This window comes from Macrobrachium nipponense, chromosome 38, assembly GCF_015104395.2.
Source record: "Macrobrachium nipponense isolate FS-2020 chromosome 38, ASM1510439v2, whole genome shotgun sequence".
NCBI lineage: Eukaryota > Metazoa > Arthropoda > Malacostraca > Decapoda > Palaemonidae > Macrobrachium > Macrobrachium nipponense.
This window is the reverse complement of record NC_061098.1, coordinates 36,717,809-36,736,740: the sequence shown is the minus strand read 5'-3', so window position 1 is coordinate 36,736,740 and position 18,932 is coordinate 36,717,809. Positions and strand designations below refer to the sequence as shown.

General features: G+C 36.1%; 1 protein-coding gene across 1 annotated transcript; it reads left to right on the top strand.

Moving 5' to 3' along the window:
* Window positions 1-636: 636 nt before the first annotated feature.
* On the top strand, window positions 637-18,673 carry LOC135209792 (hemicentin-1-like). The gene is made up of 9 exons (XM_064242570.1): window positions 637-710; window positions 1,147-1,304; window positions 3,109-3,253; window positions 4,453-4,583; window positions 5,853-6,012; window positions 16,644-16,812; window positions 16,949-17,132; window positions 18,037-18,078; window positions 18,443-18,673. Exons 2-9 carry the CDS (start codon window positions 1,194-1,196, stop codon window positions 18,671-18,673), a joined length of 1,173 nt encoding a protein of 390 aa, XP_064098640.1. The 5' UTR covers window positions 637-710; window positions 1,147-1,193.
* Window positions 18,674-18,932: the final 259 nt, after the last annotated feature.

Genomic DNA, 18,932 nt, shown 5'->3' with positions numbered 1-18,932 from the left:
GTTATTATATATGAAAATATATTAATTCCGAGGTAGAGCGAATTGGATATTAAAGGACATTTGTAGCTCGAAGTATGCATATTAATCATGGTGGTGCCATAAAAATTCAAAATATGGCTACGCGCGTGAAACGTTCGACTTTGTTAACATAGCGAGTGGTTGGATATCGATTCTAATTTACAAATACCTGAGCTCGACAGTGATTTGTAAGGTTGGAACTGGGATCAATTATACCTTACTACTTGGCCGAGTCGATAACATCACTGAAGTCCTGATTTCTCTTCTGTAGTTTGATGCATAGATATGAATCACGGTGATGTGATAGAAATTATATATATATATATATATATATATATATATATATATATATATATAATATATATATATATATATATATATATATATATATATATATATATATATAATAAGTCGTTTGGGTAACGACTTCCACCTGGCGCCATCCGAGTGATTGCGTCAACATTTTCGGATACGAATTCCATTCATAGTATTTCTCATACTAATAAAATGCCGAATCATTCCTCCCTAGGGACAAGTGTTGTCGAAGCCACGCTGTCAGTAACGGCAAAAGCCCAGAAGAACTCCAGGGTGGATCCTTAACCTGTTACCCCGCACGCCTACACACCTAAACAACGCCTCGGAGGCAGCCATTATTCCCCCGCGGAGTGCCTCTGTGGCACTCAATATCACACGTGAGTGCCAGGGACAGATGTTCGTGTCTGTTTCTCTATGTTAGGGTTGTTTCCTAGTTTTTCAGTGTTTTACAATTTATATATATATATATATATATATATATATATATATATATATATATATATATATATATATATATATATAGTGTGTGTGTGTGTGTATGTGCGTATCACTGAATCACGAAACTCTGGAAATTGATGAATATATCAATAGAGGTAAAATTCACGAAGGAAAGTGAATCTGAGCAGACTTAAGAAGTTGAGAAGTCGCAAGGCTTCACAACGGTTATTCCATTGTTTCACTTTCACTCGGGATTTTGCCTATATATATATATATATATATATATATATATATATATATATATATATATATATATATATTATATATAGATAAGTGTGTGTGTAACATTTAACAATTATTGCTTAATTTTACCAGTGTCCCCAGTCGAAGTCAGGATAGTCGAACCAGATCCAATCGTAGCAATGTCTGGGTCCACCGTAAGCGTCGTGTGTCGCGCCCTTGGATCACACCCTCCGGCAGATCTCTCCTGGTGGAGGGGTATCAGATCCCTGGAGCCTCATGTCACTCACGCCGTAAGTTTATCTGGTCCTTTTGAGACTGAAGGGCCGGTAGGGACCGTTTCTCGAGATGGGTGTTGGGTTTAAGTCTATGGGGTCCTTTGAGACTTTGAGGAACCACTGGGAATCATTTTTCGAAAAGGGTGTCTAGGATGAATTTTGGGAATTATTTTTTTATTTAGAAAATTGTCACTGGCTTTCCATATGTTAGGTATATAACTATCGTTTTACTTATTAATTTTCGCAAAAACTAAATTTCAACCATAATTCTCAGGTTGAATCTATGTTCTTTAGGAATGATAATAATTGTTATGCCAATTTTCATTTCTTTTTGTTTGTCCAATTTTTCATTCCGTTTATTCTCTGCTCTGCCAATTCCATCTTCTAACATTTATCCTCACCCTTCGTTCTTCTCATCACAAAATAATCCTGAAAAATGGAAAAAACGGAAGGAACCCTTCCCTACCTCCCTCTTTCTCAGGAATCCTAATCTGCCACAGCAAACTGATCCTCCTCACCGGGTCCTTTGATAGGACTCGACTTTGGAAATAATTACCTCTTCCTTCGCCCAGATGCGCTGACTCCCGGTTTCCTTTTGATGCTTCTCTGCATTCCACATTCTGATCCTCTAATAAAGGTGTCACCTTTCTCCTTGTAATTTTTCGGGCATCAAGATTTTTCCTTGCAGTTTTTGGGTATCAAGATTTCTCCTTGCAATTTTTGGGGTATCAAGATTTCTCCTTGCAATGGGTATCAAGATTTCTCCTTGCAATTTTTTGGGTAACAAGATTTCTCCTTGCAATTTTTTGGGTAACAAGATTTCTCCTTGCAATTTTTTGGGGTATCAAGATTTCTTCTTGTAATATTTTGGATAACAAGTTTTCTTCTTGTAAGTTTTTGGGTATCAAGATATCGCCTTGCAATTTTCTGGTCATTGATTTCAAATTTTTTTTTTACCATGAAGATTAGTGGTTAATTTGTTCGCAACCTTACACCTTTACGGATGATCTCTCTCTCTCTCTCTCTCTCTCTCTCTCTCTCTCTCTCTCTCTCTCTCTTCTGAGTGCCTACATTAATCAGCTCAGTTTATTTGTTTCAATTAACTCCCCCTCTATACCAAAATTGTCACTTTGTTTATTCACGTAGATTATTTTTGTTGCTCTCTCTCTCTCTCCTCTCTCTCTCTCTCTCTCTCTATACACATACACGCACACACACACTCACTATAATATATATATATATATATATATATATATATAATATATATATATATATATATATATATATATATGTGTGTGTGTGTATATATATATATATATATATATATATATATATATATATATATATATATATATATATATATATATATATATATATATATATATATATATATATATATAAATATATAAATAACTCTTTTTTTATAACTCTCCCTCAACTGTTTGCTTCCATAATTGCCGAACAGTTTGTTTCAATATTGTCAAGATAATTCATTAATATTTACCATAAAAATAGTGTTGTATTTTTCGTGATGCGCGTTTGGCCTTTATTGTGAAACCTTTTCGAATCCTAAAGCAGAAATTCGATTCAGTGTAAGTAATGCTCATTCTTTCAACATACACCTGTGGACTTCACGATGAATCCTAATCAGCTGTTCACTGGGACGTCAGTGAATCTGAAATCAATTTATAAGGATCAATTCGATAGATCTTTTTGCATCATTCTTTGACATCTGGAATATATAAGAGTTAGCAATAGCCGTCGAAAGAGAGAACAGAGTTATCTCAGAATTCAGCTCCTCCTGTCTATCCACGGACAGATACAAGACGGGGGTAACATCACGACAGCCACACTGACCATAGCAGTGACGGGAGCAGACGACGGGACGACTGTCACCTGTTCAGGTGTGAATCCCGCACTCTCCCACCAGCCTCTGTCAGACAGGAGGAAGCTCATTGTCTACTGTGAGTTCAAGAGGTAATTGAGTATTCGCTCACTGATTGAAGGAATGGAAGAGTAGAAAGAAAGCAGATTGCCTAATTGGGTATATTGTGTAGTTTAAATGTCAAAGGGATATAAACTTTTATTTGTTTGGGAATCTCGGGGTGAAACTCATTTATTGTTCATGAGTTCCGCCTCATGTTTTTCTTCAATCACTGAGTGAAAGGATCATATTATTATATCTAGACTGTAGTGATACTCTTAACGTCCATAAAGTATATTGTTTATTCTTAATATATGTATTTTGTAAATACTTTACAGAATCGTTAGTCCCCCTTTAGGTAAATGTACACCAAAAAAATCTTGTTACCAATATTTAAAACAATTTATGTTAAATTCATGAATGCGAAAAAAATATCTGTATTTTAAATTTAGTTCTTTTTTTATCAACCAAGATTTTGATTGTAAATTATACAAGGGATTAGACATAACATAATGTTAAGAATATTTTCAATTACCTTAAATATTACATTATTTTTCATTGCTGTTCGTTAAAAAAAAACATTCAAACAAAAACGATAAAGTGTGAGTATTTTGTGATGAATTAAGTATGAATGAAAGACATGTAGAAAAATTCCTGTTTCATAATATTAATGAAAACCTCATCATAGTTAAAATGAAAAAAAAAAAAAAATATATATAACCAGCAAGAGCAATTTTAACCGTAAATTTCACTCGATTGTAATATTAATCAACTCTCCAATCTCTTCCGTTCGTTTCATAATTATTCACACACGAATAGCAGTTGACTGAATGAATCCTGACTTTTGCTTTTCATACAAATGACCATTTCGTAATGATGTTTCTCTGCTCTTTTGTCTGGCTATATCGAGTGATGCCATAAAAGATGCATTACTTCTTTTTTTTTCATTCAGTGTATAGTTTGCTTTGAAATACAAGCTGTACAGGACACCTTGATGGTGTTCCTCATTCAAGGTTACAGTAAGGAGTTGCGTCGTGCCGTAGGGATTATTTGTTCTTGGGTATTCTCTCTCTTCTCTCTCTCTCTCTCTCCGCTTATATCCTCTATATTCTCTTTCCTTCTCGATCTGTCTGTCTACCTCCGTAGCTTCGTCACCCGCCTTTGTACTTCTCGCATCGTCACATGTCTCTATTTCTCTGTTCATCTGTTCATCTGTTCTTTTATTCGTCCTTGTTCTAGACGAGCCCATCGTGGACCTCACCCTCGGGAAGCCCCTGGAGGCTGGGAACATCAAGGAGGAGGACGACGTCTACTTCGAGTGTCACATCAAGTCGAACCCGAAGTTCCACCGCATTGAATGGTATCAAAATGTAAGGTTCCGGACCAAACTCTTGTTTTTTTGTTTACGCCTTAGGAACCGAAAGGCACAAAAGGTTTATTATCCTGGCTTCTCTTTCATGAATGTTAAGTCTGTTTCGCAAAGGATGTTGTGTCAGGATAAATCACTTAAACAAGTTGAACAGAAACGGTAAATCACTGACGCCAGTTGAACAGAAGCAGGGTAAATCATTTACACAAGTTGAACAGAAACGGTAAATCACTGATACCAATTGAACAGAAACAGGGTAAATCACTTAAACAAGTTGAACATAAACGGCAAATCACTGACACAAGTTGAACAGAAACAGATTAAATCATTTACACAAGTTGAACATAAACGGTAAATCACTTACACAAGTTGAAAAAAATGAATCCTTTCCGTAAATCAGTTTGTTTGTTTTGGGGGAGGATGGAACTGAACAGATTTTACGGATGTTTCAATTTTTTTTTTTTACAATCTGTTTCTATTTAGACATAAATTTGCTGGAGTTATTTTTCATTAATTGTTAGTAGCTGAAAAGTCATTTAAGGTATGATAAGTATTTTCTTAAATGTTACCATTGTTAGAGTTAAATTATAAAAAAAAGAAAAAAAAAAATGTGAGATTTCCTCGTTGGATGAGTGGTTTACGTGCTCGCCTAACGAATCGATAGCCACGAGCTCGATTCCCCGCTCTGCCAGCGAGGAATCAGAGAAATTTGTTTCTGGTGATTAGAAATTAATTTCTCTATATAATGGGGTTTGGATCCCATATTAAGCCGTAGTTCCCGTTGCTAGGTAACCGACTGGTTCTTAGCTATGTAAAAATGTCCAATCCTTGTGGGTAGCCCTAGGAGAGCTGTTAATGAGCTCAGTGATCTGTCTAAGATATACTTAACTCATAAAAAAAAAGATGTAAGACTTAACAAAATAATCAATTCATTTATCATTTCATGAAAAATATCACCTTCTATGATACGTAAATCATCAAGAACAATGAACTAAAATTATTCCTAATTATTTATTTCCTTACTAATGTGTTATTTATCGTTCCTTAATATATCATCTAAGTAAGAACTGCACAGATATAAATATAAATAGCCTGTCTTCCACTCTAATGCGAGTTTTGGAAAATTGTCTCTACATAAGGTAGATACAGCAAATATAAAAAGAAAGTTTGATATTTTCTTTAATCACTGATATAACTAAATCATCTCTTTCCCTCCTCTTGCATTCCTTCTTCTTCTTCTTCTTCTTCTTCTTCTTCTTCTTCCCACCAGGGTCAGGAAATCTTACAGAACATGAGGGCGGGAGTCGTCATCAGCAAACAGTCGCTCGTCATCAGGGGCGTCGTCAGGAGCCACTCAGGTTCCTACACCTGCGCGGCCACCAACGCTCAGGGGCGCACCGTCAGCAATACCTTTCCGCTCACGGTCCAACGTGAGTGTTCCGTCCGTTTAACTTTTGTGTGTGCTTGACACTTTGATACAGGGAAAATACAAGACTGGGTTTCGGCTTTATGTCTGAAATATTCTCAGATACAATGCATCCATCCATATAACTTTTGTCGCCACGACACTTTGATACGGGAAATTCAAGACTGGGTGTCAATCATAACCGGTTTCGGCTTTATGTCTGAAGGTATTCTCGGATATAATACAGAAACTGGTTGAGATTCATACCCATTGTTTCAATTTCCCCCTGGTCAAGTGTGATTTACCACAAGGAAGATTAAAGTCTTGTTGTCAGCCAGAACTGGTTTTGGCATTCTATCTAAGCCATTCTCAGATATAAAGCCGAAACCAGTCAGGATTTACATCTGATGTGTTTTAGTTGTCTGTGTGCTTGTGTATCTGTCTGTCTAGACCTCGCAAGTTGATGCAGTGAAGGAGACACGATGGTATTTTGAGGTGTTTTTTTATGCATATTTGGGTGTCATGGGGGCTGTTGGGGTTCGAAGTTTATTTCATTTGTGGGAGGGGTTGTGTCCCGGGGTCGTAATGGGGGAGGGAAATGGTTGGGAGGGGCGATGGGATGTCACAGGAAATTATCATTATTTTATCAAGGTAAGAAAACTGAATATATGTATATATACTGCATTAACAAATGCTAATTATGCCGATGTTTACCGTATATGTGTGCACTGGTATACGTATAAAAGTTTCTCTCTCTCTCTCTCTCTCTCTCTCTCTCTCTCTCTCTCTCTCTCTCTCTGTTGCTTTCGCATATCAATATCATTACAGAAAATGGAATTTGCTATAAAGTAATTTCACCTAGTACATCTGAACAAAACAGTGAACCTTTCTCCTAGGAGAGAAAAAAAAAAAAAAACCTGCTTAAAGCCATATAAACTGTCTTTTATGCAAAGGCGATGTGTTACATAATCTGATAGAGACGGGAAGGTCTTTCAGTTATAGTACATATGGTGAAAAAATCACAAGACTTTTGGAAGAGCTACAGAAAGTAATGAAAACACTTCGAATTTTTGGAGCCATTCAGACATCAGAATTTTCTGGAGCTGTAATTCTGGAATATGTGAAGACGGAACATACTTAAGAAACAATCTTAAAAACTGCTTTCTGATTGTGTAGGTTTTTGAAATGGGTGATTGTGGATGAGCCTGTGAAGAGAAGTAATGGCCAAAACAGTTTCCAGGTAATCTATGATTCTTAGTCGGAACTTAGAGCTCTGCATTATGAAAACAGCAAATTGGTGACCCAAAAAATATTTTCGTTTCATAATTTATAAATGGACCATCAGAAACCAATTACACTCGTAATTGTTTGACCGGCAATTTGCAAAAGTGAATGACGAAATAAATGTATATTCCAGAATTAAATTGAATTTGGCTTTGTCCTAGCAAACGTGTTATTTATCTGTTATTTTGACGAAAAAGTCTTCTGAAAACTATTAACAAAATTAAAGAGGAAGTTACATAACACAGAAATATATATATGATCACATATTTGAATAATTCAACCATAAACATTTTCAAAATATCCATCGGAATCAGAATAATTCTGCATAATACATATCAAGGTTCGTCACCACAAGAAACAAATAGTGTCATTCATTCTTTACTCGAACGACCAGTATAGACAAATATTTGGCTTAAAATTTTCACTTAAAATATGACTCCAGGTAGGCGTTTTTTCTAGTTTCAAACTTCTTAATAAAACTAACAATTCAATTAACTTTTGACCTAAAATTTCGGATCAAATAAAACATTTTAATTGTAGGCCTTCTGATAGAACCGTCAATTAAAGTCTTTTATCCACTTTCCTCATTAACTTTTTACAATATAAGTTTCAGGAATGTTGCTATAATTTTCAGGTATATTGTTCAAGAAAAAATTGCAAGGCATTAATTTTATCACCTTAGTTACCGCTTCAGATCTTGAGATATTTTTCACGGAAGCGATATATTTAAGAAACTTTGTCAAGCTCTCAGAAAGACATAAAAAGATTAACATTTTCCTCTCATCGTTGTCAGGTTTTGAAATAGTTTTATATTTTACTTTCTAGACAAGTCCATGATATCATTTTATCATTTACTGTTATTTTTGAATCTGTAATTATGAATTAACTCCGCATGTATGTGCATTGTTAAATGTCAAATTGAATAGTTTCAAGCAGAATCTTATCTGTTTATTTTAGACGCTTTTAGCTTCGTGCTATACCTTTTTAAGCCTGAGTGCCTTGCAATCACTAACACCAAGAAAAGCTGAATCAAATATCATAGTGAGAAGAGCTATAGACCTGCTATCACAGATCAGGACGAGCCGACAGAATGGTTGCATTCATATGGGTGCCTTCACACATTGGTATCAAAGGCAATGAGAGAGCCGACGAGCTTGCTAAAGAAGGCGCAAGGAAGGAGAGAGTGGATTACAAACTGACCACCATCCCTGAGTATGTTGAAGGACTCAGTTGGTATGAAAATAATGCCAAAGATACAATGAGAGAATAGAGATGCTCAAAGAAACGCACTCATCAATAAGAAAATACCTTGAAATTACTGGAGGTAAACCACCGACTACAAAAACTTTGTGGACTGGAGAGCAGAAGAGAGCAAACAAACATATAGCAGACTAAGGATGCAGAGCCGATACCTTTGGGAAGTACTGCCAGCTGTCAGTCCATCAGAAACATGCTGCAGACTATGTGGCGAGTTAAGGAAGCACACTCTAAGTCATTATTCAGTCGGGAGTGTGAAGAGATTACTCATTACAGGCCACAGGGACTGAGTGAAGTTGACCTACTCAAGCATTTTCTGCAACCTGGTGTGCTGAAAAGGGTATCAATACTCATCCAAATGCTGCTTGCTCCAGATAGTCAATAGACTAGTATATATTGTATCTTGTTGTACAAAATCAAATTGTAGTATGTTTTATTCACTAGTAGCATAAGAAATAACTGTTGTATTTCTACCTTGTGTTTATATATTTTCTTAAATCTTATGTTTGACCTCATCTAATGTGCAATTCTTTCATCAAAATAATTATTCTGTATAATGTGCAGAACTAAACTGTCGTATACATTTATTCTTTAGTTACCTGTTAGTACAATGAAATTGTTATGGGCCTTTTTTTTTCATAACTTTTATTTAAAATTTAAATGTTGACTCATCCAAATGTAACTCATTCAGTTAAATATCTATATCAGCATATTGAGCATAAAACTACATTGTAGAACATACTATTTGGAACCTCGTGTTAACATCATTAAAACTGTTGTATATCTAATTTTTCTTATAATATTTATATTAAAATTGATGTGTTGACCTCATCTGAATGTCATTCATACTGCCAAGTAATTATTTCAAATTTTATCCTGTTATAAAGTAAAAACATTGCTCATTATTTACTCCATAGTATACAACATGTACTCCGTTGCAATTGTGTACTCAACAGAAACCTGAGAAAATGTGTACGTATCTTGTATAGCAGACATCAAATATTTTTTTTTTTTTTATGTTCTGAAAAATTATATATAAAAAAGTTCAATATCTTGTATAATTACTTAAGACTAATTATATAGTGCAATCACTTAATGGGTAATTCCCATCAATTCATATTGTAATTTCCCAATATAGTTATCTATAAGCATTTAAATTTTGTAATACTACCTGAGTACCATATCAGCCCCGAATGAATGACGTTTGTCTAGTAATCAATAGGGGTGGAAAAAGGTATGTATGATACCACAACTTGTATTTAAATTTTGTAATACTACCTGAGTACCATATCAGCCCTGATGAATGACGTTTGTCTAGTAATCAATATGGGTGGAAAAGGTATGTATTAATACCACAGCTAATGCCATTTCATTCCATTAAGAGGGCTTTCCCCTACACGCATACCGCGTCCGGGTTGCCTGTTGTGCTGTGCTTTGTAAGCTTTTTGTTATTGCACAAAAATTGTTTGTTTTTTTTCTCTCTCTTGCGGTCTAACGTAACGAAAAACGTTCGCAAGTTTAGAATTAAAGGGAAAACGCCTTGCCAATCGTCCGAACTTCTGAGGTTAATATAAGGTCACACGAGGATTTGCAAAGGCGCAAGAGACAGGGAGGGGGGGAGGGGGGGGGGGGGGGGGGGTGGGGAAGAATGCGCTTTGTACAAAGCTCGTCCATCCTTGCCTTCTACAGTCGCCTTTCGTTGTCCCACCCCGCCCACGTCTTATTTGACAAAAGGGACGTCGTATGTCCTAAATATTTGGACAAAAGGACGTTGCTTGTCCCAAAACTTTGACAGAGGACGTCGAGTGTCCCAAATATTTGACAAACTATGTAGCATGTCCCAAATATTTTACAAATTACTTAGCCTGTCCCGAATATTTGACAAACTTTGTAGCATGTCCCAAATATTTGACAAAGTTTGTAGCATGTCCCAAATATTTGACAAAGGACATCGTGTGCCACAAATATTTGACGAAGATCGTCGCATGTCTCAAATATTTGACAAAGTGTGACTTTGTCCGAAAGCTGTTATGGGAAGCGAAGGGTATTTACTGTTCCTTTTGGCGTCCTGACTTTTGTAAAGGCGCCATTTGGTGTTTCCAGATGGAACATTCACTTTTCCTCGGGTGTTATTTTATCTAACGTCCCTCACATTCTCTTCTACGACTGATACACTTATATGGAGCCGCAACTCTGAGTGTAGATGAATCTTCGCTCTCTTTTTTGTTTTTTTTTTTTTTTTTTGTAAAACCTTATGATTTTTTTTTATTCAGTAATAATTATGTTAGAAACTTGTATTAGCCTTTTATTCGCTTGTCTTTCTTATTCCTTTGCTTGAAACAAGTTTATGGAGATAGATAATGAACATAATATTATGTGCTTATGTACTTGATAACAAAAAAAAGATAAATAGATAAAAATATCTCATTACCTACCTAACGTTTCATAACAGCCAAGTTCACGCCGAGGTGACCGATGGGTAAGAAAAGCCAAATATCAAATAGCTGACCGTCAATTCATATCGGCCTAATTCCCCAGACAAGCGCAGCTTTGGGAGACAACATCTCTGGTCGCTCACTGGACGGCCGCTCGGAAATTATAATCCCAAAACGACCGCCGCCGCCCTCGGAAATTGAGTTGATAGAAGGGACTTGGGTGGTCGCGGGTGGGTGGATTGGCTGTTCTCCCACCCCTCTCCCCTTCCTCTCCTTTCCTTTGTGTGTGTGTGTGTATGTAAAGGATCTGTAAATGTCAGAGATGATGGCTGGTGATATGACTGCCGTGATGTGTTTGTGTGTGGGCTTGATGTTTCCAAACGTACAGCTGTGAAATCGTCCTAGACTCGTGGCTGTCAGAATGGGAGGCCCTTGGAAATTGGAAGACGTGTGTGCTCGTTGTGAGAGACAAACAATGCGGGCTACAAGTGTCCTGATAAATCACTAAGAACTTGGAATAAGCGTTGAATATAACGGGAAGTTCCACGGAAAACAGAACAAACCTACTACGATTACAGCGTTGGTTCTGTTCAACGAAATGAAAGAAGCTGCCTAATCGCTGGGAGTGAGTTGCCCTCGGGGCAGGACCCAGAAGAAAAGCTGCTGCTGTGGCAGCTGATTTGCTGGGTCAAGCCGAATCAGGGAGAACGGAGGACTCCCGAAAAACTTGTATGAAGAACTGCCGGAGACCAGTCATTTGGGGAATGCAACTTACTGGAAGTCTTTATGTACGCTAACGAATACCATTGTCGTGTGGAGAGGCGGAAAATTTAAGAGTGAGAGAGAGAGATGAGAGAGATATAAAACCACATATTGTTATCATATGAAGGAGTTCTTGCAATGCGTACTTACAGCATATTATCAAAATCATTTCCACAGTACATGCTTGTCAGTATACGAAGTATCCTCTGTGCTTAACTTACAATATTTATGCTAACAAAAATAAAAAAATACTTATTTTTAGCGAAGCAATACGTTACGCTATCGATATCTCGCTCTCCTTAAGAGAATGAGAATAAAAAACGAAATACATTCTCAAAGGAAAATCTTTGCCGTCGATTTTTTTTTTTTTTTTAATATTTAATTTAACTAAGGAATCTTGGCAAGTTCTTTGTCATTGGGAACAGAGAGAGAGAGAGAGAGAGAGACAGACAGACAGACAGACAGAGAGAGATCATATATATATCTATATCTATATATATATATATATATAAAATATTATTATATTAATATATATTATTATATATATATATTATAATATCATGTATACACCGGAGATACAGGGAATTACGGACAGAGCATAACAGACGGGGCTTCATCTTCCATAAAAGAAAGCTTCATGACAAATTGCATTGCTTAAGCGTCTATGAAAAACGGGTAATAAAACATTTGACTTCGAGAGCAGAAGAGGAGAAACTTCCTCCTAGCTGTCATCTGAGGCCTTTTGTATAAATGAGGGAGTGTTAAGGGCTCTTGACTAAGGGTTGGGCCCTTCTTTTTTGCTGTAATGGTGTTGCTGTTGTGGTTGTGGGTGGTGTTGCTGTCCTTTTTTTTCTTCTTATACCTTATTATTATTATTATTCTATTATTTATTATTATTATTATTGAAAGTAGTCTACTTCAGAAGAGTTACACTTGTAGAGATCTTCTCTATTTTCCGAATAGCGACTTTTTTCGTGCTACTTAAACAGGCCAGTAGAGTGGCCTATAGAGGTCATGATCAAATGCATTGTCAAAATCGGTGTATATATTTGAATTTTACAGAAGAAGCTATGATATCATAGCTTATCTGTAAAATTCAAATACATACTAGCATGTTTAAGTAGCACGAAAAGAGCCGCTATTCGGAAAATAGAGAAGAATCTCTTACAAGTGTAACGCTGCTGAAGTAGCCATTACTTTAATAAAGTATGCTTGAGAAAGGGTCTGCTTCCTATGTACACTATATTATATTATTATTAATATTGTCACTTGCAATGCCATTTATTATCGTGTTTGTGAAATAGGTAAAATGAATAAAATTAGTATGCGCATATGAGTTGGTCAATATAAATATATATATATATAATATATATATATAATATATATATATATATTATATATACTATATATACATTATATATATTATAGTTTTTCTCTCTTTTTTTATATATATATATATTATATAATATATATATGTATATATATTTATCTATGTGTATATATATATATATCATATTATATATATATATATATATATATATATAGATATATATATATATATCTATACTATATATATATATATATATATTATATATATATATATATATATATATATATAATATATATTGCACCAATTCTGTGCATTATATATATATATATAAATATATATATATATATATATATATATAATATTATAATTATATATATGCACAATTGTCTGTGCATTAAACACAGTTTTGTAACAAGACTTCATTGAAAAAGAATGATATGTAGCTGAGATATTATTCAGAAAAGTGTTCAAACTTTCCAGGACTAAATGTCCTTATCGTCTGGTAGCCATAAAATGACCAGAGACATATTCCAGCTGAATTTATACGTTTCTGGGAAAGGAATTAAAACTCTTGTTATTTGTCAATTGTGTTGCTGGCTATCTTCAATCCTTTGATTAACCTTCAATCTAGTGAGTTTCACCTTTCTCTGCCCGAGGCTTCTTCCAAAGGACTCATGGTCCACGTGGTCTCTTGTGGACTTTATAGTCCACTTTCCTTTTCTTTTGTAAATGATCTTTCCTCAAAACCCCTAACAGTGTGGCCTGCGATCACATTATTTGTTATGAAGGCATTTCCTACAGTAATCTGGCCCTTTTATTTTTTTTGTTTTTTGTGTATAAATAAGTTCATGTTCTTTGGGCAAGCTTTGGCAACCGACGACGATTGGCTCTGGTGCCTAATGCTTTGTTTTTGTTTGTGTTGTGCCTCATTCTTTGCAGGATTTGCCTCTTTCACCAAAGTATATCTCTCCACAGTCTAGGCGCACTGTCATACATCATCTCTCTGCCCCTTCCCCCTCTACCGACTTTTTATTTCTAATGATTTTATTCCCAATCGTGTTTTTGTAACTGCCTATCAGTTTGAAATTATCTGCTTCCTTGTTGAAGGATGTAATATTGCCAGGGACTGCAATCATTTGCTCCCTTTCAAATGTTCATTCTCTTTCCCCTTCCCTCACCCAAAATAGTTTTTGTTTTCCTGACCTTTGGTCAGTCTGCCCGTTCCTACCAATTCTTAGGGTCACCTAATCTCCTCAAGCTTTCTCTAAAGCATTCCAGCTCTTCATCCAAGGAAAGCGGGCTACAAATCCTTTAAACCCATGATCTAAACCTGACATAACTCCCATCTTGTTTTCTTTCCTTACGGATTTTGAACATTTGCATCTATGAATTGTTGTGTATCCTTTCTGTGTACCTTAAATTCTAAACCTTACCCTTCCAAGATCGGAATTCTCACTTATGCTCTACTTGTAGTGTAAAAATTTATTCGTCTCATTTAGTTTATGTAGGTTTTCAAAGAATTTGTGTAAGTCCTCTCTATCTCCACGTAAACCGTATAGTCAAGATGTATCTATGTATCTTACCCAATTGATGATGTTTAGGTTCCCTGAGTCAGTGATCCACCTCTTCCGTTTCAAAACAAACGCCAAGATTGGCAAGAAACTCAAACCTAAAACTCCCCCAGACGCATTTAAATGCAGCTGGAAACAAATATCTTGGCATTTGACGACTGCCACACGATATATATATATATAATATATATATATATATATATATATATATATCTATATATATATATATATATATATATATATATATATGTGTGTGTGTGTGTGTGTGTGTGTGTGTGTCTTATCTCATCATTATGATTCATATATACACATTAAGATACAAATGTCTTTTGATATCTAATTTACTCTATCTCGGAATTAATATATTTTCATATATGTTAACCGAAGGGGAATTTTTTAGTTGATGAGAAATTCATCGGCTCATGGGTGAAACACCATGGAACCAAGAATTCAAGAGGTACAGTGAAGCGCTTTACCCACAAGGCTATCGTAAAAGTAGCCCTAAGTGAGCTTCACTGTACGTCCCGAATTCTTGGTGCCGTGTTCGCGCCCATTAGCCGCCGAATTTCTTATCAACTGAAAAATTCCCCATCGGTTAACATATATAAAATATATTAATTCTAATGTAGAACGAATATGTATAAAAGACATTTGTAGTTTGATGAGTATATATGCAAACGGTGAAGTGATAAGACTCAAAATAATTAGACATATAGATAACAATCCTTAGAAAACAGTGTTTCAGTTTAATGATACCGAGAGATGGTTAATACCTAATTGTCATTAACAAGAATCTTACTTTTGATTTCGAAGAAACAATTACAGATGATTATACAAGACGAAAATGTTCTTTAACTCTCTCTCTCTTCCTAATTTCCAAAATGTTTAATGAATATTGTATCATTCCCATCGAACGCCTTTCATTCAGAATCAAATATTCATTATTATTATCATTTTTTTTAATAGGGAACATTCCTGTTACCAGTCTCTGATATCCTTCCATTTTTCCAATTAAGATATTTACCAAGTAACTCAAAATTAGTACATCTTCATTTGAACAACTATAATTGTCTTAATGACTTCATTGTTTGCTTTGTCTCCCATAATCAATGTAAACATTTCATAAGTATTTTCATAACAGTTTGCTATTGTTCAAATGAAAATACAGAAATTTTGAATTCTTTAATACATATCATAATTGGAAAACTGGAAGAATAGCAGGGACTGGTAGTAGGAATGTTCCTTATTTTACATAAAATAAGGAATATTTGATTCTGAATGAAACTACGGGCTACTCTATGTTCAAGAGCCCGTGTTGGCATAAAGCCAGCTTAATCTCAAACAACTGAATGAAATGCGTTCGAGAGGAATTATATTATATCCATTAAACCTTTTTGAAATAAAGAAGGGAAAGTTAAAGAATATTTTCATCTTGTATGATCATCTGTAATCGTTTGTTAATGATAATGAGGTATGAACAATTTATCATTATCATTAAACTGAAACACTGTTTTTTAAATGATTGTTATCTATATGTCTAATAACATAGATAAAACTGAATAATGAAAGTTATTCACTTATGATTCAAGTCAAAATTGCATGGCTTCAAATAAAACGTTGATCAGAGTAAGATGCAGTAAGAAATGTGAATTAAATAATTAAGAATGTTGACTGTTAGAATAACAAATAAAATGATGAAAAGATCTTAGCATAGCAGAAGGATGTTTGAATGACCTACGTAAAACTATTGTAAGTAAGATCATTTGGCCAGTTTGGGGAAAGAAATCATGTTTTGACAATTACATTGCTTTTTAGATTAGTGATATGACCTCTGGTCATATGACCAGCCAAATAAAGCAACGTGACGACCGCCAAGGAAAGTCAAACACAGTAGCCAGAGAGCCCCTTGAACATTCGTTTTAAATCCAGCTTCTTTCGAAGAAATAGTTAAGGATATTAAGACAGGATCACCTGTTACTGACTAACAACTAATTCACAATAAATGGCTCGTTTCCAGATGCCCCCATTTGTGCCGGGTCAGCAGGCCAAGAGAGGACCCAAGGGGCAGCTCGAGGTACTGTTGTGAAGGCCAAGTGCAGAGTGGAGGCCGAACCTCCTTCCAACTTGATCTGGTCCTGGTGCGGAAAAAGGACCGACGGCAGCGAGGAGATTCTGTCCCTCGACAAGTACGTCGTCGAGGACTGACGTCGACCCTGAGGTCGTGCCCGAAAGACGAGGGAAGACTACGGTCGACTGCTCTGCGGGCGACGAATAACGTCGGGCGTCAGAAGAAGCCATGTGTTGTTAACCTTGTACCAGCAGGGCCACCGATATACCCACCAATTGTTCGGCCACGACCGTCAACCCTGATGCCTTAAACCCTGCCCTTGCTGTGACCTGTGTGGAGGGATTTGATGGAGGTCTGCCCCAGAATTTCCTGCTTGAGGCGTGCAGGATGGTCTGGTCCTTGCAAATATCAGTAGGTAAGGCAGCCACTATCGCGACAGTAAATTATATTTTTTACAAATATTCTTCAAAGAAATTTAGTAGCTCACCTGTAATTTGAAACTTATCCTCTGAACAGTGAGTATCCGAGTGGGTGGTCAGTGGAATGGAGGGCAGGTAAAGGAGTCTCTTGAAACATCGTGGTCATAATGTTCGGGGTCGAAGTGACCCAGTCACCATGAAGGTTCAAACTAGCAGTGCCCAACATAGAGCAGCTCCAGGTTAGACTATTATTGTCATTTTTCTTGTAGTTTACTCTATCACTTACATCTTTCCAAATGACAAACAAACTCAGAACATTGTAATGCAACCCCTTCTCCCACACTTACCTTTTTCACCACTTATATGTGTCACGCATTTCACACCCTTGTAGTTCTTAGTCAAGATACTCAGTAAATGCATAGTTCACCTCAGCAGCTTCAAACTTCTTCTTTTTATTCACTTTTAACATAATTTTATAAACAGGCAATTATTTCCATGTATATAACAGTATCTTTCCCATATTTTCTTTAGTACAAGATTCGGCTGTGGAAGTTCCTCCTATCGTCGGTGCAGCTTAGGAGTCGTGGGAGTGATTCTGGTGTTGCTGTTGGTTGCAGTAGTCATTGTTAGAAGGTCCTACGCTTGTCCTAGAAAACCAGTTGCTAAGAAGAACATTGTCATCCTCCTCTACCGAAGGATTAGACCTGATGTTGTGCAGTCTATAAAACGTTTGGACATTGTCCCGTGTGCCCAAGAGGAACACACTAAAGAAGAAGTAGATCCAATATTCACTTACTCCAAGCATATTTACCCTTCTGGTGATAGAGAAGACACAGAGGAAGCTCATGAAACAAATTACTGAAGAAAGTATTAAAAATGCAGCTCTTTTTGACTGACAATGTAAAAACAAACACATTCCTCAGAGTCACCAAGACCAACATCAACCATATGACCTAGGTAGACAAGTAAGTTCAATTTGGATGCTACATAGCAAGGTTCACTTTACAGCCATTGGAAACCATTTAATCTCACTTTGCTTAGTTATCCATCATCAGCACAACTATGCTTCTCATTAACAAGTTTGTAATAAATTGATCACTAATTAACTAATCTATTTCTGCATTTATAATTACAAATGGACTTCATCAACACAATTTAACTATAAATTATGATTTATCTTATTTCTGTGTTATCTTGGCTCCTATAGAGTTATTTCATATGGAGCCCTCTGTGTTGTATGGCACTGGGGTTACTGATGATAATTTTTCTTGGCTATACCTAATTTAACTTCTTGACTTGTCTAAATACAAAACTACCCCAATCTTTCAGAGGCTGAACCCATCCCATTATCAGAGTGAGGACTCAGGAGTGTCTGAATCAGAATCTGACAACGAAGTCAAGATCCCGAGGGGAAAGGAAAGGCCGTCATCTATATCATGCTCCAGAGGGGAATCAGATCAATCTTATATTGCCTTACCTATAGACAGAGTTTTAAGATCACAAGAAAAGGCATCGTCTGGGGAAGGAGTCGGATGCAGGTACTCTACATCCTTCAGATAATGACCATGACTTGCTCCCCTACAAAGGATTTATATGAGACACCTGAAGGAGGTCGCCATAGTTCAAGGATATCCCACAAAGGCATTCCTTTAACCATTCCTTTGAGGGAGATGCCTGTAGACCCTTCCTCCCGAGAAGGACACTTAGGATTAAGCAAGAGAGGACCTCCCTCTCGGGGAGAAATTGTGTCACCTGTTGAGGTAATCTGTATTGCTGTTTCGCCGAAAGAGGTCATCAATCCAGTTACTAGCAAAGGCCA